Source organism: Oryctolagus cuniculus, chromosome 14 (assembly GCF_051225735.1).
Source record: "Oryctolagus cuniculus isolate XC-2025 breed Fujian yellow rabbit chromosome 14, ASM5122573v1, whole genome shotgun sequence".
NCBI lineage: Eukaryota > Metazoa > Chordata > Mammalia > Lagomorpha > Leporidae > Oryctolagus > Oryctolagus cuniculus.
This window is the reverse complement of record NC_142880.1, coordinates 62606305-62630589: the sequence shown is the minus strand read 5'-3', so window position 1 is coordinate 62630589 and position 24285 is coordinate 62606305. Positions and strand designations below refer to the sequence as shown.

The 24285-nt window shown below is 38.3% G+C and overlaps 1 protein-coding gene across 2 annotated transcripts in view; it reads right to left on the bottom strand.

Moving 5' to 3' along the window:
• NIPBL (NIPBL cohesin loading factor) overlaps window positions 1-24285 on the bottom strand; it is a 219835-nt gene that overhangs the window by 58523 nt on the left and 137027 nt on the right. For both annotated transcript variants that reach the window (XM_089312739.1, XM_089312738.1), the window contains exons 12-21: window positions 20765-20962; window positions 20434-20505; window positions 20246-20335; window positions 18891-18994; window positions 14964-15050; window positions 11963-12194; window positions 10372-10523; window positions 9729-9809; window positions 9115-9215; window positions 277-415 (exon numbers count right to left, since the gene is read on the bottom strand). In XM_089312739.1, the coding sequence (XP_089168865.1) occupies window positions 277-415; window positions 9115-9215; window positions 9729-9809; window positions 10372-10523; window positions 11963-12194; window positions 14964-15050; window positions 18891-18994; window positions 20246-20335; window positions 20434-20505; window positions 20765-20962 (1256 nt within the window). The remainder of the gene's footprint in view (window positions 1-276; window positions 416-9114; window positions 9216-9728; window positions 9810-10371; window positions 10524-11962; window positions 12195-14963; window positions 15051-18890; window positions 18995-20245; window positions 20336-20433; window positions 20506-20764; window positions 20963-24285) is intronic.

Sequence of the window (24285 nt, the reverse complement as noted above, 5' to 3'; positions counted from 1 at the left end):
CCTTCCTAAATTTCAATCCACTCTAATCATAGGCTTAATGTACCACTAACAGTAATATTTAACAAGCTGAATAAACTCAATAAAATGATTTTTGTTTCATGAGTGGTAGACATTAAGTTAGAATTCAAATCTCTGAAAAATGCTGTCTAATATTTCACAAGAAGCCTAAAGTACATTGATGAACTCTTAATTAAGAAATTTAGTTTTCTGACAAAGAATATAGGTGTTTCCTTACATAAAAGTACAAAGTTATAAAACCTTTAAAGCTTTCCTTACCTTTTTATTTGAATCCTCTTCTGAATTAGAGTCCTTCTCTGATGATGGTAAGTGTACTACACACTGAATAAGCTGTAAAACCAGTGCTGTAACCATCTGGATATACATAGGTTCTCCATCCATATCACTACTGTTTAACCTTTAATGAATAAGAAACAATTTAAATTATATGAAGTATGAAGAAAATCATTTTACATGTCAACTACCACCTTAAAGTTTTAGGATATTTTCTTTACTAACATTTCTGGGCATTACCTTTAGTACTTATAATAATATTTTTATGTTTATTTTTTATAAATTAGAGTATCAAGTAAATGTATATGTGTTTCAGATAATTGAAATGTGAAAGAAAAAAATACAGAATGTAATACAAAGTTCTAGCCTAAAGCATGCACTTAATAAAATTTATAGCAAAAATTTGTTTCTTTTTTTTTTTTTTTTTTTTTTTGACAGGCAGAGTGGACAGTGAGAGAGAGAGACAGAGAGAAAGGTCTTCCTTTGCCGTTGGTTCACCCTCCAATGGCCGCCGCGGCCGGCGCGCTGCGGCCGGCGCACCGCGCTGATCCGATGGCAGGAGCCAGGAGCCAGGAGCCAGGTGCTTTTCCTGGTCTCCCATGGGGTGCAGGGCCCAAGCACCTGGGCCATCCTCCACTGCACTCCCTGGCCACAGCAGAGAGCCGGCCTGGAAGAGGGGCAACCGGGACAGAATCCGGCGCCCCGACCGGGACTAGAACCCGGTGTGCCGGCGCCGCTAGGCGGAGGATTAGCCTAGTGAGCCGCGGCGCCGGCCAAAAATTTGTTTCTTAAAATTGTTTTTTAAAAAATTGTTTACATATTTAAAAGGCAGGCAGGGAAAGAGAAATGAAAGAGAGAAAGTTAGCTCTCATCCACTGGCTCACTAGCTCAAAACAGCTGGGCCTAGACCAGGCCAAAGCCAGAAGCTGGGAACTCAACTGGGGTCTTCTATATGGGTAACTCAAGTACTTGAGCCACAAGCTGCTGCCTCCCCAGAGTCCACATTAGCAGGAAGCTAGAAATAGCAGAAGAATCAGAAGCTGAACCCAGGGATTTCCATCTGAAATGTCAGCAATTCAAGTGGTACCTTAACCACTGCAACAAAGCCCACCCTTAAAATGCCTTTAAAGGGGCTGGTGCTGTGGCACAGGGGATTAAAGCCCTGGCCTGAAGTGCCGGCATCCCATATGGGTGCCAGTTCTAGTGCCAGCTGCTCCTCTTCAATCCAGCTCTCTGCTGTGGCCTGGATAGCAGCAGAAGATGACTCAAGTCCTTGGGCCCCTGCACCCCCATGGGAGACCTGGAAGAAGCTCCTGGTTCCTGGCTTTGGATTGGCGCAGTTCCGTCCACTGCCGCCATCTGGGGAATGAACCACTGGATGGAAGACCTCTCTCTCTGTCTCTACCTCTCTCTGTAACTCTTTCAAATAAATAAAATGAATCTTTAAAAAAATTTTTTTTTTAAATTGCCTTTAGAAATAATCACAGGTTAAGCCACCGTCTGCGACTCTGGCATCCTACATGGACATTGGTTTGAGTCCAGATTGCTCCTTTGATCCAGCACCCTGCTAATGTGGCTGGGAAAGCAGGGGAAGATGGCCCAAGTCTTTGGACCTCTGTACCCATGTGGGAGACCCGGGTGAAGCTTTTGGCTCCTGGTTTTGTCTTGTCCCAGCACTGGCCATTAAGGCCATTTGGGGAGTCAATCAGTGGATGGAAGATCTCCCCGTCGTTCCCTCTGTAACTCTGCTTATTTATATAAAAATAAATAAACTAGGCCGGCGCCGCGGCTCACTAGGCTAATCCTCCGCCTAGCGGCGCCGGCACACCGGGTTCTAGTCCCGGTCGGGGCGCCGGATTCTGTCCCGGTTGCCCCTCTTCCAGGCCAGCTCTCTGCTGTGGCCAGGGAGTGCAGTGGAGGATGGCCCAGGTGCTTGGGCCCTGCACCCCATGGGAGACCAGGAAAAGCACCTGGCTCCTGGCTCCTGCCATCGGATCAGCGCGGTGCGCCGGCCGCAGCGCGCCGGCCGCGGCGGCCATTGGAGGGTGAACCAACGGCAAAAGGAAGACCTTTCTCTCTGTCTCTCTCTCTCACTGTCCACTCTGCCTGTCAAAAAAAAAAAAAAAAAAAAAAGGCTAATCCTCTGCCTTGCGGTGCCGGCACACCGGGTTCTAGTCCTGGCCGGGGCACTGGATTCTGTCCCGGTTGCCCCTCTTCCAGGCCAGCTCTCTGCTGTGGCCAGGGAGTGCAGTGGAGGATGGCCCAAGTGCTTGGGCCCTGCACTCCATGGGAGACCAGGAGAAGCACCTGGCTCCTGCCTTCAGATCAGCGCGGTGCGCCGGCTGCAGCGCGCTGGCTGCGGTGGCCATTGGAGGGTGAACCAATGGCAAAGTAAGACCTTTCTGTTTTCTCTCTCTCTCTCACTGTCCACTCTGTCAAAAATAAATAAATAAACAAACTTAAAAAAAAAAAAAAAAGCAAGTCTTAAATGTTTCCAAATGCCCATATCTTCTGGTATTCATTTTCTAACTCCAGTACTAAAATGTGTCAGGCTTTTTTTTTTTTTTTGGGAGAGCAGGATTTATTTATTTAAATTTTTATTAGTTTTTAACAGATCCAATGTGATTTGTACATGCAATTGTAAGATATAATGATGTTCCTTTCCTCCCTTGCCCCCCTCTTTTAGATAACATTTTTATTTGCATTACAATAAAAGGCTTACTGCTTTACTGATTAAGAAGCTTAAAAGTAAAAAGCACAAAGACCCAGGCAAGGGCTTTCAACAGTAATTCAATGGGAAATTATCATTTCACTCACATATAGCAAATTTTAAAGAAATCATAGATCATTAGTACTATAGTAGTATATGGGCTGTCTCTGTGGTGTAGCAGGTAAAGCCTCCACCTGCAATGCCAGCATCCCATATGGGCGCCCCATATGGCTCCTGGCTTTGGACTGGCCAGGCTCCAGCTGTTGCAGTCATCAGGGGAGTGAACCAGAGGATGGAAACGCATGCTCTCTCTCTCTGCCTCTCTGCCTTTCAAATAAATAAATAAATAAATATTTTATTTTAAAAAACTATACAATATTCTTAACCATTAGTTTGACAGTTATAAAACAAAATTTTACAAAACTATATTTGCAGCAATACTGACACACACAGACATTTTTTTTCTGTTTTTCTTTGTTTGCTTATTTTTTTAATTTTAGCTCTCACTTATAAGGGAGAACATGCAATATTTGTTTTTCTGGGTCTGGCTTATTCCACTCAACATGATGTCCTCCAGTTCTGCTGATTTTGCAGCAAGTGGCACAATATCATTCTTTTTAATAGCTGAATAATACTCCATTGTGTGTGTATGTGTGTATCCATATTTTCTTTACCCATTTATCTGATGATTGACACCTTGGCTGAACCCACATTATGAGTATCACAAACAATGCTGCTATAAACATGATGGTGCAGGTATCTCTTTGATTCACTGTGATCAAGTTTTTTGGATACATATCCAGCAGCGGGATAGCTGAATCTTAGAGTTAGTCTATTTCTAGTTTTTTGAGAAATCTCCACACTGTTTTCCACAGTGACTGCACTGATTTACATTCCCACCAACAGTGTTTAAGTGTTCCCCCTTGTCCACATCCTTACCAGCATTTGTTAACTCTATGTTTGGATTTCAGCCATTCTAGAGAGGTGAGGTGTTATCTTACTGTGGTTTTGATTTGCATTTCTATGATGGCTATTGGTGTCAAGCATTTTTTCAGGTATTTATTGGCCATTTGTATTTCTTTTTTTGAGAACTGTCTGTTGTAGTCCTTTGCCCATTTCTTAAGTGGACTGGTTGCTTTATCGTTGTTGAGTTTTTAAAGTTTCTGATATATTTGGGATATTAATCCTCTGTGAAATAGGTGGTTTGCAAATATTTTTTCTCATTCTATCGGATGTTTCTTCACTCTATTGATCATTTCCTTTGCTGTAAAAAAGTTTCATATACTCCCATTTGTTTAGTTTTGTTTTTCTTGCCTGTGCTTTGAGGCTCTTATCAAAGAAGTCATCCCCTACACCAATGTCTTGGAGTGTTTCCCCTACATTTTCTTCCAGGAACTTCATAGTCTCAGGTATTAGATTTAAATCTTTGATTCATCTTGAGTTGATTTTTGTATATAGTGAGAGGTAGTGATCTAATTTCATTCTTCTCCATACACACACATATATTCAGTTTTTTTTATTAAAGACTTTATTTATTTATTTGCAAGGCAAAGCCACAGAGCAGAATAGGCAGAGAGAGAAAGGGGTCTTCCATTCACTGGTTCACTTCCCAGATGGCTGCAACAGCCAAAGCTGAGCTCATCCAAAGCCAGGAGTCAGGAACCTCCTCCAGGTCTCCCATGCAGGTGCAGGGGTTGAAGGACTTGGGCCATCCTCCACTGCCTTCCCAGGCCATAGCAGAGAGCTGGATTGGAAGTGGAGCAGCTGGGACTCGAACCAGTGCCCACATGGGATGCCAGCATTGCAGGTGGCAGCCCCACCTGCTACGCCACAGTGCTTGCCCCAGTATATATCCAGTTTTGCCAGCACCATTTGTTCAAGAGATTATCCTTACTCTACTGTATGGTCTGAGCACTTTCGTCAAAAATCGGTTGGCTGTATTTATGTAGATTAAGTTCTGGGCTCTCTTTTCTGTTCCATTGATCTGTGTATGGGTTTTCATGCCAGTACCATGCTGTTTTTATTACTACAGCCTTGTAGAATACTTTGACATTAGGTATTTTAATGCCTCTAGCTTGATTTTTCTTATCTAGGATTGCTTTGGCTGTTCTAGGTCTTTTGTGATTCCATATGAATTTTAGATTTTTTTTTTATAATTCTGTGAAGAATGTCATTGGTATTTTGAAAGAGATTGCATTCAATTTATAGATTGCTTCAAGAAGTATAGGCATGGGGCAGGCACTGTAGTGCAGTAGGTTAATCCTCCGCCTGCAGCGCTGGCATCCCATATGGGTGCCGGTTCGAGTCCTGGCTGTTCCTCTTCCAATCCAGCTCTCTGCTGCGGCCTGGAAAAGCAGTGGAAGATGGCCAGGAGGAGGCACCTGGCTCCTAGCTTCGGATTGGCGCGGTTCCGGTCATTGTGGCCATTTGAGGAGTGAACCAACGGAAGACCGTTCTGTCTGTAACTCTACCTCTCAAATATATATATATATATATATATATGTATAGGCATTTTAGTGATATTGATTCTTCTGATCCATGAGCAAGGAATATATTTCTTTTTTTGGGTCATTGATGGTTTGTTTCACCATATTTGATAATTTTCATTGTAAAGATCTTTGACTTCTTCAGTTAAATTTACTCTTAAGTAGCTGATTTTCTGTGGCTATTGTGAACAGTATTTCTTGATTATTCTTTCTGTGAGTTCATCATTAGTATACAAAAAAGCTACGGTTATGTTTATTTTATAATCTGAAACTTTGCTGAATTGGTTTATCAATTCTAACAGCTTCTGAAGGAGACTTTAGGCTTTTCCATGTTCAATATGTTATCTGCAAACACAGATAACCTGACTTTCTCATTCTCATTTCTGATGGCTTTATTTCTTTCTCTTCCTTAATTGCCCTTGCTAAAACTTCTAGTACCACACTGAAGAAGAATGGCAGAAGTGTATACATCCAGGGCTGGGTCTGTGGCACAGCGGGTTAACACCTTGGCCTGAAGCGCCAGCATTCCATATGAGTGCTGGTTCTACTCCCAGCTGCTCCACTTCTGATCCAGCTCTCTGCTATGGCCTGGGATAGCAGAAGATGGCCCAAGTCCTTCGACCCCTGCACCTGTGTGGGAGACCTGGAAGAAGCTCCTGGCTTCTGGCTTCAGATTGGTGCAGCTCATGCCATTGCGGCTAATTGGGGAGTGAACCATCGGATGGAAGACCTCTTTCTCTCTCTGTCTTAACTCTTTCAAATAAATAAATAAAGCTTTAAAAAAAAAGTGTAGACATCCTTGTCTTGTTTCAGATCTGAAAGGAAATGCTTTCCGCTTTTCCCCATTCAGTATATTTGCTGTTGGTTTGTGATATATAGCCTTTATAATTTTGAGGACTGTTCCTTCTATACTTTATTTGTAAGGGTTTTTTCATGAAGGGGTGTTGAATGTTATCAAATGGTTTCTCTGCATCTACTGAGATAACCATCTAATTTTTGTTCTTCATTCTACTGATAGGATTTATGACATTTATTGATTTACGAATGTTGACTCACCCTTGCATTTATGGTATAAATCCCACCTAATCATGATGTAGTGATTTTTTTGATGTAGTTTTGGATTTGATTTGCTAGTATCTCACTGAGAACCTTTTGCACCTATGTTCATTAAGGATATAGGTCTGTAGTTTTCTTTACCTGTTGTGTCTTTGTTTGGTTTGGGTATCAATGTTGACCTCATAAAATGAGTTTGGCACAGTTCTATCCAGAACAATTTTGGAATAGTTTGAAGAGTACTGAAGTTACTTCCTCTCTGAATGTTATGTAGAATTCAGTAGTAAAAGCTCAGGTCTCCAACCTTTCACTGATGGAAGAATTTGATCACTGCTTCAGTGTCATTGCTTGTTAGGGATCTGTTTAGATTGTCTATATCTTCCTGATGTAATCTTGGTAGGTCATATTCATTTCTTCGAGGTATTCTAGTTTATTAGCATATAGTTCTTCATATTAGTTTCTTATGATCCTATGTATTTCAGTGGTTTTGGTTATAATGTTTCTTTTTTCATCACTAATTCTGAGTCTCTTTCTTTTTCTTTGTTATTCTGGATAGAGGTTTATCCATTTTGTTTATGTTCTCAAAAACAACTTTTTGTTTTGCTGATCTTTTTTATTTTTTAGTTTCAATTTCATTAATTTCTGGTCTGATTCTTACAATTTCTCACCTTTTGCTGATTTTGGTTTGTTTTTCTTTTTCTAAGTCTTTAAGATGCATCATTAGATCCTTAATTTAAAGAATTTTTCATTTTTTTTTAATGTAAGCACTTACTGCTGAAACACTCCTATCTTAATACTGATTTTGCTGTATTCCCCAGGTTTTGATAATGTTCTATTTTTATTTCAAGAAAGTTTATTCCTTTTCAAATTCTTCAATGACCCCCTGATCAGTCGGTAGTACGTTGTTTAATTTGCAAGTATTTATAGTGTTCTATTGTTCTTCTTGTTGTTTTCTGGTTTTATTTTTTTATGGTCTGAGAAGATAAATGGTACTACTTAAATCTTAAATTTGTTGAGACTTGATTTGTAGTCAATCCTAGAGAACATTCCATGTGCTGATAGGAATGTGTAGTCACAGTCAGTTCTTAATCACCCATGCTCAAGTATGAGGTCAACAGCAGATTATGAAAAAACAATTTTCAAGTTTTGTATTGTATTGATATTGTAGAAAGGTAAAAATCTGTTCATATGCTGATGGTTTCATTAGGTTTACCAGACGATAGATATTTATCTATACACATTTAGTCCAAAAAATGGATATGAAAAAGTTAATTATTTCAAAGAAAACAGACTTTAAAAGCAATTTAAGCAGCTGGTGCTATGGTGCAGCAGGTTAAAGCCCTGGCCTGAAGTGCCAGCATCCCATATGAGTGCCGGTTCATGTCCCGGCTACTCCTCTTCCAATCCAGCTCTCTGCTATGGCCTGGGAAAGCAGTAGAGGACGGCCAAGTCCTTGGGCCCCTGAACTCTTGTGGGAGACCTGGAGGAAGCTCCTGGCTCCTAGCTTTGGATCAGTGCATCTCCAGCCATTGCCACCATTTGGGAAGTGAATCAGCAGATGGAAGACCTCTCTGTCTCTACCTCTCTCTGTAACTCTTTCAAATAAATAAGCCAGGTCAACACATTTCATCACTTACTTAGGAATATTATAATTACTTGTGCTGGCAAAGATGATAATGCTTACCATAGCAGTAAGTAATACTATTTAGTTATAACGTGCTGACTCATTAAAGCATTTAATCCCCATGTCTATTCTCTATACTGCTGTTAGTCTTTTAGCTCTTCTTTAAAAATAGATCATTTAATGGCTTATCATTACAAATAATTAAGTTCAATATCCTTAATTTGGCTTATAAAACACCCTGTGAACTATTATGATTCTATTTCTCTTTTCATAAAATAGTGATTCCTTTTTTTTTTTAATATTTATTTATTTATTTCAAATGGAGCATTACAAAGTAAGAAAGGAAGAGACAGACACTGGTTCAAATAGCTGCAAAGGCCAGAGCTGGGCTGTCTGAAGCCAGGAGCTTCTTCCAGGTCTCCCACTTGGGTGCAGAGGCCCAAGCACTTGAGCCATCTTTTGCTGCTTTCCCAGGTCTATTAGCAGGGAGCTGGATCAGAAGTAGAGCAGCTGGGACTCAACCCGGTTCCCATATGGGATACCTGCCTGCTATACCACAGTGCTGGCCCTCAAACCAGTGATTCTTAACCAGGGAAGATTTTGATTTCCAGTTTGGTTCTCACAACTGGAAAAGGTGTGGGCATCTAGTGCTTAGATCGGGGATGCTGGTAGCATCCTGTAAGGCACAGGACAGTCCTGTAGAACAAAGTATGACCTTGTCCAAAATGTCACAAGATTGAAAAACACTGTCATAGATCTTTGCAACTGAGGATTATTGAACTTCTTTGTTTCCCAAAGATGTCATTGTATTAGTTATTTTTCATGCTGTCCTGACTGAACCCTTATTTTATTGGTAAAATATAAATCAGACAGACATGAAGAGTCAAGTTTGATGGCAACGATATAATGGAATTCTTTTGTATACTTGATCTTTTCAGTCAATTAGTTACCTGAAGTTCCTCAAACTCCTCTTGCTAGTCGGTAATCTTGCAAGTGAAGTAAAAATTTCTTCCAAAATTAACTGCCTATGCTTTTCATATCTTGAGAATACCTGTTTAGGAAGTATAAGATTCCAAATTAAACACATTCAACTAATAAAAAGCAAATGATATGATAATGTGGTAGAAAGCATTTGCCATTTAGAATGAAAATGTTTCCACTTTTTCTGTAGTAATGACTTCAGATAATTTGCTCTAATTTTCGGCCATTAACTACAATATTTTTTATAAAAGTCAAAGAACATACTAATTTCATTAGAAGAGCAGGATATCTTGAGTATAGAAAGCAAGAAAAGGTATGATTTTAAACCATTCTGATTTATTAAAATATTAAGGAACTGTTAACTGGAATATTTTTAAATATTCGTAAGTTTTTCAAATTTGACAAAAACAGAATAACTGAACAAATTCATGGTACAGAAAAATGAAACTTCAGTTTATAAAAATCTAGTAAGACTCAGTACTGAAATGAATCTACTAGAAACTAGGAATCTGCATTTTTTTTAAAGTTTAGATTAATTGACATTAATGTTACTTTAAGGAAGAGAGTAACTAAAAATACTTACTGCGGTAACTAATTTAATGGCGCACAATTGTAGTTCACTGACATTTTCCACAAAAAATGGTGTAATTCCCATTGATGAAACCTGGGGAGAATGTAGAGAAACAGCAATTAGTAGACATCTTTAGGTAATTTTAGTAACATTCTATATTACCAAATTCAAGATATTCATGAACTTACAGGAAAACATTAAGAGGCTATCTTCTGTTCCCTCACCTAAGCTAATTTCCTTTCTTTGTTTCCCTTCATCCTCAAGCACATTAGCACATATACAACGTATCCTGATTCACAGCTGTCATTCCTCTAGAAGTCATCTTTTGGATTTATAAATGGCATAGGAATATAAAAAAACAAAAAACATCTCACTATCTTGGATGAAAATACATAGTGTAACGGATATCTTTCAAAGAATGCAAAGTTTGAAAATCACACTATATTCACCTGCCTTCTGCCCAAAATGTTTCTTATTAAACTCCTCTGAACTTTTATTTTCCAACTTAGATATTACACTAAACAGGAAAAGTTAACATAATGCTGGTATTACTATTCAGTAAGCAAGGTTATACCAGATTTAATCAGATCCTCTATTCTTAAATCATTCTGTCTAGAAATATACAAAATGCTTAAAAAAAAAAAGAAACCCTCACCTGAAGAATTGTCGTGTCTGTAAGAAGTTGTATCTCTAGTAATTCTGATAAGCTGCTAACAATATCACATACTTTGTTATAAAGCATTACTATTACTCTTTGTTTATGAGTAGAACACTTAGCCCGTTTGGCCTTTGAACTTAATAAGCCTCCTAAAATGAAAAAAAAAATTCAAGACAAGAAAAATAACATTTTTTTAAATTAAGAGAACACAATGGTTTTAGCTACATAAAAATGCAATCTTTTTAATAAAGCTGGTTACTGAAAGAGAAATACTTGTAACATAATATAACAGCACATTTCAGCAGCTACTAAAGTCTTGCTATTTAAAGTATTACTCTATCATGATTTGTATTTTTTTACATTGCAGCAAAATAGTAAGATTATATTTCGCTTTAAATTAACCTAACAATTATTGTGAAACAGGTAATTAAATGTAGATTATTCCTGGGCCTCAATTTAGTGTTCCTCATTTCAAACATAGAAGTAATAACTATTTCATTGCTTATTTATACAGGCTAACAGCAAAAGAAAATGAGCTGCACACTCAGTCTAGCAATTAAGGTGCCAGTTGATACAACGGCACTCCACATCAGAGTGTCTAGGGTGGACTCTGACACTGGCTCCCAAGTCTAGCTTCCTGCTAATGTAGATCCTGGGAGGCAGCAGTGATGGCTCAAGTAATAGGACTGCTGCTGTAGTCTCGTGGGAGACTAGGACTGAAATCTCAGCTGCTAGCTTCAGCCTCCATCAATTCTTGGGTGTTATGGGCATTTGAAGAATAAGTCAGCACCCGGGGGCGCTCTCTCTCTCTCTCAAATAAGTAAGTAGAAATAAAGATACAGAGCATACACGTAGAATCAATCCAAATAACTACCCCTTTGGGTAAAGTTAGGGGGGAGTGATAAACGGAAACAGAAGCTAGTATTTGGGATTTTCCTCGACCAGTAGAAATACCTGTAACTTCTTTTTCTTAAAGATTTATTTACTAGAAAGTCAGAGTTACACAGAGAGAGGAGAGGCAGAGAAAGAGAGAGGTCTTCCATCCACTGGTTCACTCCCCAATTGGCCACAAGGCTGGAGCTGCACCGATCTGAAGCCAGGAGCCAGGAGCTTCCTCCAGGTCTCCCACGAGGGTGCAGGGGCCCAAGGACTTGGGCCATCTTCTACTGCTATCCCAGGCCATAGCAGAGAGCTGGATCAGAAGAGGAGCAGCTGGGATTCGAATTGGTGCCCATAAGGGATGCCAGCACTGCAGGCGGTGGCTTTACCTGCTAGGCCACAGCGCCAGACTCCCTGTAAATTCTATAACACAAGTTAATATCCCTTTTGGAATATATATATAGATTTTACCAGTTGAGCATCCTTAATCTGAAAATTCAAAACATATTGGACTTTTGGTTTAGGGATGTTCCAACTTGTAGTTGCTAAAAAATTTATAATTGATCAAGTACTATACTTAATAGTTACATATTCTAGACAAATCCAAAAATCAAAGTCAGTGTTCATTACAATTTATATAATATAATAATTTGTGTCATTTTAATATTTATAATATAAAGAAATCATCAACATAAAAGAGCAAACTAACCTCCATGAGGATCTAATCTGTAAACAGGATCATACTGGGGATAAAGTGTATTCTGCAAATGAAATTTAGTGTACTGTATAACCCTTTCAATTACATCCTCAATGTATACAGCTTTTGGCATGTTAGGGGATGTCATAATGTTGATAGTTGTAAGACAAGCATCTGCTGATTTTGTGACTCTTTCCATAATAAGGTCTCTCCACAATCTTTCTTCTTCTTCAGTATCGTTATTCTATAAAACAGCACGATGTTAATAACATGAAAATAAACCCACTTATCAGTTGAAAATATAAATTAAACAATGGTGTATTTGATTTTCATGATGGAAAACAGAATTTTGATATGTTTACTCTTTATAGAAACCTGGAACTAAATACAAATCCCAATATTACTTTAAGCAAAATTTTTGCTTCAGTATTTTCAAAAATGATATATTCTATGAATTTCACCACTAGATGACTCTCCAAACACAATTATAGTTACTTTTACCTTTTATGAGTCTTAACCAAATCTAAGAATTTAGCTTATAACCATAACCACATACAAATTAATTCTGTACTTTGCATGTAAACATGATAGTTAGAAAAAAAATAATGTTTGCTTGTGATTGTCAGACCAAAGCAAAAATTACAACAGTAAAACCCAGATACTTTATTTTGAGGTAATAAAAAGTTGTTGACTTGATCATGCTTAATCACCTTTTTTTTAAAGCACTATTTTTAAAACTGGGATTAAAAAGTGGTATAACACAGACTTCTGAAGACTTCATTTTACATTATAAATCAGCAACCTGACATTACAATTGGGGAGTGCTTTTAGTCTTACTATTAAAGTGAAAATGTTTCTATTGTATCCTTTTTAAATGAAATATCAGCTTTATATTCTGGGATTACTTCCATTTACATGCTTTTAAAAGTTTATATACTGGGAAGTAAACAAATAAAAATACATATTTGTAAAGCAGAGGGACTTTATAATCAATAATGCTTAAAAACTTGATTACCTTTTCCCCTCTAGCTTTCTTTTTTCTTACTGTTTAAATTACATGCATACTTAAAAAAAAAGATTAAGTAGTTTGACTTTGAGATTAAAATTACTCTTTGGAAGAGTCCGTTAAGGAGGTTCATGATTCATACTGAACATTAAGGCTATCTATAACATTTTAGGTAGTGCTAAGGTTTTAAGGAATAAAAATAATTCCATGTGACTCAGCCACCTTTCCAGAACTCTAGATTACTGATATTTACCACAATTTCCTGGAAAAGTATTTAACTTTGTATGATCCAAAAACCAATTCAGAAAACTACCATCAGAGATTACTTTTCTACATATTTTACCCCATGTGGCTGGCTCCTGTAAACACTAACATTTCTCTCATAAAATAAAGTACATGTACTAAATATGAGAGGACTTCAAAAGTTCATCAAAAACAGAATAAATGATATTGTAGATTTTACAGGTTTTTTTTGTTTGTTTGTTTGTTTTGGACAGGTAGAGTGGACAGTGAGAGAGAGAGACAGAGAGAAAGGTCTTCCTTTACCATTGGTTCACCCTCCAATGGCCGCTGTGGCCAGCGCACCGCGCTAATCTGAAGCCAGGAGTCAGGTGCCTCTCCTGGTCTCCCATGCAGGTGTAGGACCCAAGGACTTGAGCCATCCTCCACTGCACTCCCGGGCCACAGCAGAGAGTTGGCCTGGAAGAGGGGCAACCGGGACAGAATCCGGCGCCCTGACTGGGACTAGAACCTGGTGTGCCAGTGCCACAGGCGGAGGATTAACCTATTGAGCCGCGGCACTGGCCGAGATTTTACAATTTTTAAGTACTTTGGTACATATGTATAAATGAGAAGTGGTTATTTCTAGACAATATAATTTTCTGTGCTTAAAGAAAATCTCTTCTACTAAACGCCAATAAGCATTAATGTTCATTAACATTAGAGATATTAAGATCAATTTGACACATATGCAATTTAAAATAGGCTATTACAGTGCTAGGAAGGCAAGTTCCAGAAAATTTAATTTATAAACCACTGCAACCATGTTATTACTGCTTCTGACATAAACACATTAAAATGTAGAACAGTTGCAGTTAACATTTACTTAGAAGTTACAATGTACCAGATACTGTTTTAACTACTTTGTATGAATTCATTCATTTAACCTGTTCAACCCCAGTTTGAGCTCTGTATTCAAATGATATATAAGGAATAGCGCTTTAGTGTACATTAAGAATCAGCAAAAGGTTTCCAGTATTTCCCTAGGGAAGGTCAACAAAAAGAATTACTTATCTTTTTTTTTTTTTTTTTTTTTTGACAGGCAGAGTGGACAGTGAGAGAGAGAGACAGAGAGAAAGGTCTTCCTTTGCCGTTGGTTCACCCTCCAATGGCCGCCGCGGCCGGCGCGCTGCGGCCGGCGCACCGCGCTGATCCGATGGCAGGAGCCAGGAGCCAGGTGCTTTTCCTGGTCTCCCATGGGGTGCAGGGCCCAAGCACCTGGGCCATCCTCCACTGCACTCCCTGGCCACAGCAGAGAGCTGGCCTGGAAGAGGGGCAACCGGGACAGAATCCGGCGCCCCGACCGGGACTAGAACCCGGTGTGCCGGCGCCGCTAGGCGGAGGATTAGCCTAGTGAGCCGCGGCGCCGGCCCAAGAATTACTTATCTACTATTACCTCACAAGTGAAAGGAAATTTTAAACACATACATTTCATACAATTATACAAGGAAAAGCATAAATAATTCAGAGATTAAAGAATAGTTTTTTGACAAAGAACAAAGAATTTTTTCTAAGTTAAATAAATTTAAATGTCTTTGTCTTTATATCAAAGCTGTAAATTGACAAAGTGTAACAATTTTTAATTGCTAAAAGTAAAATTCTATTAGCAATGTTAATGAATGTAACTCGCAATTTGTGGTAACAAGTTCAAACCAATGATATGTGGCATTTTCCCCATAAAACAAAGTGGCTTAAAAATTAAATCAACAATATAGATTTTACACTTACATGATTTAACAAAGTGGAAAGCTTTGACCCATCTTGAATATTCTTCTCTAAGATATTTAGGACTTTCACAGTTTTGTCAGTTGAAAGCTAAAATGACAATATAAATTCTTTTATCAATTATTGGTAAAACAAATTATTCAAGAAACATTCTGTACAATTATTCCCTCTGGGCTATGAAAGATAAAACTTTACTACCCTGTTGAAGAGTGTATGTGTGTGGAACTTCCCCCTTAGAAGCTCTATTCAAGTTGAATTATGTGAAAGAATTAATCAGTTGTTTGTGGAAAACAAAGTAACGCAGTATAGCCACATGTGTATACTACCAGCCAACTCATACCACTTATCTTTTTAAAAATTATTTATTTATTTATTTATTTGAAAGTGCCACAGAGAGAGGCAGAGCCAGAGGGAGAGAGAGGTCTTCCATTCTGCTGGTTCACTAATGACCACAATGGCCAGAGCTGAGCTGATCCGAAGCCAGGAACCAGGAGCTTCCTCCCAGTCCCCCACAAGAGTGCTGGGGCCCAAGGAGTTGGGTCATCCTCCACTGCTTTCCCAGGCCATAGCAGAGAGCTGGATCAGGAGAGGAGCAGCTGGGATTTGAATCAGTGGCCATATGGGATGCCAGTGCTGCAGGCTGGGGCTTTAACCCTCTACGCCACAGTGCCAGCCCCCATTTATCTTTAAATACACTGAATTTGTACTGAAGTCTACACCTCTCTTTTTAAAAAAAAAATTTTTTTTTGATTTATCTGAAAGGCAAAGTTACAGAGAGGAGAGAGAGAGAGAAAAAGAGAGAAAGAGAGAGAGAAAAAGAGAGAAAGAGAGAGAGAAATATCTTCCATCTGCTGGCTCATTCCCAAATGGCTGCAAGAGGCTGGGCTGGGCCAGGCAGAAGTTAGGAGCCAGGAGCTTCCTCTGAGTCTCCCAGGTGGGTTGCAGGGTCACAAGGACTTGGGTCATCTTCCATGGCTTTCCCAGGCACATTATCAGGGAGTGGGACTAGAAGCAGAGAAGCTGATACCCATATGGGATGCCAGCATCGCAGGCAGTAACTTAACCCATTAGGCCACAACGCCAGCCCCTACCTCTCTTCTTGTGACACTGACACTGAGCATATAAACACATATGCACACACTGAAGATGTAATCTGTTGATTTAAAGATCACATGGCTTCCACACTATCAGGTTATTCAGCAAGTTTCTTAAAACCCAAGATGAAGCATGAAAATTGCAAATGATAAAAGTTATGAATGTTTAACACTGCTTTAGTTAGCAGGTATCTTTTAAAATAACTATTTAGCTTCTTACATGGGATGCTTTCAAAAAATTATCCTATATTTGGAGTTTCTGTCAGGAGTCAATGGTACCCATACTCTCTTGATTGAATGAATAGTACTCTTTTTAGATATCTGGCATGGTTCTAGGACATTCAACCAAATCAACCCCATGCAGAGCACGATGGGAGATCAAAAGAATAACTGATATTAAGTCCAATTTGATTAATCATGTGATGTATAGAAATATTTTTTTTTTGACAGGCAGAGTAGACAGTGTGAGAGAGACAGAGAGAAAGGTCTTCCTTCCATTGGTTCACCCCTCAAAATGGCCGCTACGGCTGGTGCTGCGCCGATCCAAAGCCAGGAGCCAGGTGCTTCCTCCTGGTCTCCCATGAGGGTGCAGGGGACCAAGCACTTGGGCCATCCTCCACTGCCTTCCTGGGCCACAGCAGAGAGCTGGACTGGAAGAGGAGCAATTGGGACAGAATCCAGCACCCTGACCGGGACTAGAACCTGGGGTGCCAGTGCCACAGGCGGAGGATTAGCCAAGTGAGCTGTGGTGCCGGCTAAATATTGTTTTAATTATTTCATAACAGATTAAAACTACTGAGATTTTTGACAAAATTTCTATACTTCAAAAATGCTCAGCAAATTTACCTTTTGAAATAGTTAACATATTAAATATATGTAATTATGGAATTTATCACATAAATCCCTAAGATTGGCAATGGAATCTCAGAAAACTGCTGACATGACCCTATACATAAAATTAATCAATGTACCCCTAAATAGACATAGTAAATCACTGTGACCAGCACATTAATCCTCCATTAATTAGGTAGTTTATATGACTGAAACAATCCATGGCACATTCATTACCTAGAATACAGGCAATATTTAAACAAATTAACACAAGGAACAATTGTATTTAAGGTATGCAAGAACATCAAAAAATAGGGGTGAGCATTTTGGTACAAAGGGTTAAGTCATTGCTTAGGGTTGGTGGCATTCCTTATGGGAGTACTGGCTTGAGTCCCAAATACACTGCTTCCATTTCAGCTCCCTGCTAATGTGCTCAGGAAGCAGCAGATAATGGGTCAAGTATTCTAGTTCTTGCTACTCAGGTGAGAGACTGGGAAGGAGTTCCTGGCTCCTGGCTTCAGCCTGGCCCAGCCCCTGCTATTATAGCCATTCAGGGGATGGAAATTCAGTTTTTCTGTGACTCTGCCTTTCAAACAAATAAATAAAAATATGGAAAAAATTTTTTTCCAGGATAAAATTGTTTTGAATCAACTCCACAAGTAATCACACTTTTCAAAAAAAATTTTAATTTTTTTTAATTTACTTGACAGGTAGAGTTATAGATAGTGAGAGAAAGAGAGAAAGGTCTTCTTTCCGTTGGTTCATCCCCCAAATGGCCGCTACAGCCGGCGCTACACCGATATGAACCCAGGAGCCAGGAGCTTTTTCCTGGTCTCCCATGTGGATGCAGGGCTCAAGCACTTGGGTCATCCTCCACTGCCCTCCCAGGCCACAGCAGAGAGCTGGACTGGAAGAGTAGCAACCGGGACTAGAACCCGGTGCCCATATGGATGCCAGTACCGCAGGCAGAGGATTAACCAAGTAAGCCACAGTGCCAGCCCCAAGTCATCACACTCTTTCATTAATTCTTTTACTGTTCTTTTTTTTTTTATTTTTTTATTTTTTGACAGGCAGAGTGGACAGTGAGAGAGAGAGACAGAGAGAAAGGTCTTCCTTTGCCGTTGGTTCACCCTCCAATGGCCGCCGCGGCCGGCGCGCTGCGGCCGGCGCACCGCACTGATCCGATGGCAGGAGCCAGGAACCAGGTGCTTTTCCTGGTCTCCCATGGGGTGCAGGGCCCAAGCACCTGGGCCATCCTCCACTGCACTCCCTGGCCACAGCAGAGAGCTGGCCTGGAAGAGGGGCAACCGGGACAGAATCCGGCGCCCCAACCGGGACTAGAACCCCGTGTGCCGGCGCCGCTAGGCGGAGGATTAGCCTAGTGAGCCGCGGCGCCGGCCCTTTTACTGTTCTTAAAGAAAAAAATTCTTATTTCTACATTATGGACTAGAAAACTAAGAGTAATGTTGTATAATTTTGTGTAAGCCAGGATCCGGTTGGTAGAGAAGGGAGAAACTGTCTTAAAATTGTACTAAATGACTTAAAAAATACTCTGCTGTTCCACTAGAGCAATGAGACTAAAGACAACTCATAAAAACCTACAGCAACGAGGCTTTGTATTTATTAACAAAAATTACAACATTTTACAGTATGAGAAGTAATGTGTTGAAATTGCACTTTTACTCTTTCACAACCCTAAATGACCACAGCAGTGTCCAAAAATGTATTGTATTTGCACATTTAAATAATGGATATATTTGAGAAAATGAAAAAAATTAACAGTGAAGAAAATCAACGTCCATTACTCTTTCAACACTAATATCTTTTTAGAGTAATTTGCAGAATATTTATTTTATTCAACATTTTTGAAAGAAAGAATTCATGTAGAATTGAGAAGGCAACCAGCTGCTAATTACTTTTTGCAAATTTTGGAATTTACCCTGAAAACTTTAATTTCAAATGCTAGCTTTAATCAAGTTTTTTCAATTTTACTTTACTGAGATACCTTATCCATTATACCCATTGCTTTAATTTTAGCGGATTCACTGCCAAGCTCATTAAGCTGATGTTTTCCTAAGAGTAGTTCCTGTGGAATTTCATCATCATCACCTGAAAAAGCAATCAAACAAAAACGCAGTTTAGGTAAAAGAAATAGTTCAAAATGGTAAGTTTAACAGAAATCTTGGAAATGCAAAAAGATATAAACAAAGTGTACAATAACAACAAGAGACCTCTAAAAATCCAACAACAACACTTGAATGACAGAGAATAGGAGTTTAAAAAGAGAGTTCTGACTCGTTTAAATGTAGTATCTCTACTATCTTAGATATACTACTGTTGACCTTTCTCAACCATGTTCTACACCCAGGAGGCTGACCTGTACAAACTACATCAACAGTGACTCATACCCTTTGTCTTCCGTTTGGGTTTAGCAAGTGGAGTGCCCTGTCAGAATATCAAGGACAAGGAAGTAAGATCAGGATATTTATATTCCTGACGTTTTCCTTGCAAGATCTCCAAGCCTGGCTCTGTCCTCTGACCAAAAGGTACTGCTTCTTTCAAGGCAGAGACATTTTTTCCTACATGTGTTCTGGTGACTTCTTTTGAGAGCAGGGGTGTTAACAACTGCATGCTGTTAATACTGGTTTCTGGCACTATTTCCCCCTACCTTTGTCAATAACTCCTCCCAAATCATCTTACTGTGACAGTGCCTCTCTCTTTGGACCCTAATGATACAGAAGGCAATTTTATTACAAAATTGAAAGTTTTAGAAATGATGAAACTGACACTCTAAATGAGGACATATAATGATACTTATGAGTAAATCTCACAAAATATTTTAAAAATAAAGAGTGATGTATCTTTTAGTTCATTCTTAAATAGGTGGACTCATTTCAGAATTAAGGTATGGCATACAGCTCTTGTATAAATTAATCATTAATATTAAAAAAAATTTATTTGTTTTCATTTAGTTGAAAGGCAGAGAGATCTTTCATCCACTGGTTCATGCCCCCAAAAGCCTAGAACAGATGGGGATGGGCTAGGCTGAAGCCAGGAGTCTGTAACACAATTTGTCTCCCCTGTGGGTGGCAGGGACTCACATACTTAAGTTATCACCTGCTGCCTCACAAGATGCAGATTAGTAGGAAGCTGGAATCAGGAGCAGAGCCGGGAATCAAACCCAGACACTTTGATACTGGATATAGGAGTTCTGAGTCGTATCTTAACCACTGTGCCAAATGCTTGTCCCAGATTTCAGGTTTCTTGATAGCACAGATCACGTTCCTGTATCTTCTAGAATAACTGGCAGAAAGCTAGACATAGTAGGGGTAAATAAAATATTTTTAAAATTTATTTTACCAAATGCAGTAAAATCCATATCTTCCAAATTATCCAAAATATTCTCGATTGAAGCTGTGAATCTTTTAAAAGTTGAAGAGTCCATCATTTCTGAAAGAGATAAAAAAAAGAAGACTTATATGTCTACATTCAGAATTGACAACTGAAGATAAAGATCATCAATAAAAACCAATTAAATAAACTGTTACCTTCAGGTGTTAATTTTGGTTCATAAGCTTTCCTTTTCTTCTGTTTTTCTTTTTTCTTCATTTTTCTAGCGACTAAAATGAACGAAAAGAAACGTTGAAATGCAGGAACAGCTTAAAATATTTCCACTTTCATTTCTAGTTTCTTCCTGAACATTTATTTCTTAAACTATAACCACTGCAAATTCAAACTAAATATATACTATTTTTTTTTTACTTTTGTCTTAACAATTAAGAGTTGTTAATTAATTCAGAAAAAGATAACACTCTTCAAAGTTAAAGCCCTAAATTTAAATCAGTTTATGTAAAAAATCCATTGGCACTGATGAATTACCCTCACTAAGGCTGGGAGGAGGAGAATAATCTTCCATGTCAGAATCTGATGGACTTCGGTTTCGGTAACGACCGCCACCTGAACTCCTTCTTCCTTCATGAGAGTGGCCACTTCGCCTATGATCCCCAGAGCTTCTTCTGTCACGCTCTTCATATTCCCAAGCTTTATCATCATCTTTTTTATGTCGTTTCCTAGAGGCTAGAAGCAAATCCCCATGACAAATAATTTACCTCATTTAAAAATACTATGAAAACTTGTACATTACAGATGAATCACATGGGAAAAAAAACTTCATTTTGTGGGTGTAAGAAATTCTGGGTAATTCTGCCTATCCAGAAGTTTAACTTATGGTATACAAAGAGTATCAATAGATCTATCCAAATTTAAAGATTTTTACATGAACTAAATTTGCTAATAAATACACACACGACCTGGATATTAAACCATAGTGTTCAGTTCAATGAAACGCATTCAGTACTTCAGTAAAGATTATGTCTAACGTTCAAGATTAATTAAGGCTTGTAAAACAGCCTTTATTTAGATTTGGATGAACAACACAATTACTTTACCACATTTAGATTATGGACAGGGCAGTGCAGGGTTTGGAGGGAAAAAAAAAATTAACCTTTAAGAAAGTATTACAAAATATAGATAACCATGCATACAGTCAATTAACATCTGAGTTAAACCTACAACTAAGCAACTAAGTAATAAATTCCACAGACTCTGGTAAACATCACAAGCCTACACAGATAAACTTTATAATTATAAATACTAATATACTGAATTAAGTTCTCCAACAATGAGCTTGGAGAAAATCTTCTAAGCTTATGCATGCTACATAAGCATGTTTATATATCATGTTACCTTCAGTCTTTTCCCCATCCTTCCAGAGGTCCAAGCATTGTGTTAAAATCACCAGTACTGACAGGAGCCTCTGGGCAGATGTGGCAAACAGATTTCATCTGACACATCAATCTGGTCAACTGGTAATAGCTGCCTAAAACATTATGTTGAAAATAATTCTGAGCCTTGAGAAAGCATCATAGTTCAGCAAGAAAGACTGATTAGAAATAATCCACAGTGAGAGCTGAAGGGCAATGCTAATATTTACCATATTCACTCTAAGATGTAGGTACAACTAAGTTAAAACCATGGTAGAGAACTGTGTCCTACCAAGATTATACTCTAATTAATGGTGTGACCACTGCTGCTGGCAATGATATACTTTCTACTCTGCTGTTTGACTCCCTTGTGACCATTCCCCCTCCTCCACCCTGAATTCCTAACTGTGATCAAACACAAATACTTAAGACAAATCACTTGGATCTCTATACTTAGCTTTAAGGATGCCAACCTCTGGCCCATGCACTCTACCTACACTTTTATCCGTGACCTTATTTGTTGACAGTAAGTGTATATCCTGATTAATCTTACCCTTACATGCCACCCTAATTATTCCTGCTCAAGAATCCAGTTTGGTTTCTGACTATGGACATTTCTGTCCAATCTATGGATAACACAGCAGGAAAAGGAAATTTCTTTTTTCTTTGTGGTCACAGGTTTGGCATAGCAAGAGGATTCAAATAAAGGACAAATTTAAGTGGGCAGACTGAAATCTTCACTGATTCTTCTTCATGATTAAGCATAAATTTGTTTATGAAATATGTGAGGAGAGATAGATATTTAGAGAGAGATATTTAGAGAGAGATATTTAGAAATATAGTTAGGATCTATCTTAACACATTCTCTTAATGAGGGGCTATTTCATGTACTAATGAGTATGTGTGAGAAACAGGATTTGACAACAGGAAATTTGTTCAGAAATCTTCTATGATCTCAAATATGAGTTTTTATGGTGATGGACCAAAACTAACATAATCCAGTTCATTTTTTGAATTTTAAATAAGAAATCTATTCTAAACATCTGCTCTTATGAACAGAAAAATGACTGAAAAATCATTAGTAATTACATACAATATACAATAGTAACTATTTATAGGCCTTGGGGATTTTTATTTTGTATTCTTTAAAACATGAGGTGGCAAACAAAACAAAAAATTTCCATGACACACAGTATTCCAAGTGAGGTTACTAGGATCGCAACTTAACTGCAGCTAGCTTGTTTTTTCTCCATTTCCCTCATTACTCTAAAAGAAGCAGAGGAGGGTAGTAAGGCTCTCAACAGATATGTAAAATATGGCTTGGGTTTTTGCCACCTTCCCTTTCTGAATTTTACCTTTCTCTGCTGAATATTTCCTCTCTTCCCATGTTCCCCAGGCATCCAATGATCCTAAATTTGTGTTAAAGCTACTGAATTGTGTGGCTCAACTTTCAAAAGTAGCCTTCAATCTTTTCCCCTATCTTTCAACAAAACTATTTTCATAAATTTTAGATTCTAGGAAAACAACTGGATTAAACTTCAGTAAAATCCTGAATTTCAAAATCTCTCCCTCTCAAAATAGCATTATGCTTGCAACTTATGTTCTTATGGTGGTTTTGCATTTTGCATTATTATGTATTCTCACTGCTTTGTTTCTGTTGTGGTACAGTAACAATTTGGTTGTTTATGTCAACTAACTAGGCTTCTTCTAACACTCATCAAGGGCACCATATCCATTTTTTATATTGTTGCTTATATCAGTGTAAACCAAGAAAAACAGGAAAGTACTCTGTGATTTCTTTAAAAACCTAGAAGAACTTTGCTTTTTCCTAGTGGAGGCTAAAGCTCAGGTTCTGGGAATGAGTAACATTAACTTTCATATACTTAGGCATAACTATAATGGGATACACAGATTCAGTAAGAAGCTATGTGCTCCCATAGATGAGACAGTATCTCTCATAATAGCAAGGAAGATAATACTGGCAGTGTTGATGATAAACATAAGTCATGTATAGCTTTACACTCTCATATCTAATACTTGGTGGTCATTTTTGATTAGCTGTCCTTTCTATTTAACTGTTAGATAACTTCAGAAGTTTCAATTTACAAGGCAGGAAGTCATTATCAATCAACTGGAGTCTAAGTGTAAGTTGAAATAAAACTGCAATTAAGGAATGATTTCTCAGCTATTCTAGAAATGGATGATGTTTAAGGGGAGGAGGGAGAGTAGAGGCATGTGTATAAAAGGGAATGAATTTCCAGGTCACCAAATTTCCTTTCTCCTCTCACGTTGCAGAGCAAATCAGTTCCCATAGTATCAGAACGTTTGATTGCAATAAAAAAAAAGTTAGCAATTTTAATATACTGTGTATAAATACATCTCACAATAATACAAATTGTAACAATTACACATATAGTTAAATGTCAGATTAACTTTACTGCATATTTTATTTCAACTTGAAAACTTTGTTCAGATTTTTTCCATATTCATAGTCTACTGCTCATCACTCAAGAACTCACAATTTAAAAAAGATCAGAATAAATGAACATCAATTAAAAACTCTAGAGAAGTGAAAGGCTTCCATCAGTAATATACATTTAAAAATAGCAGCATGCATCTGTCCTTCCTGCCCTTGCT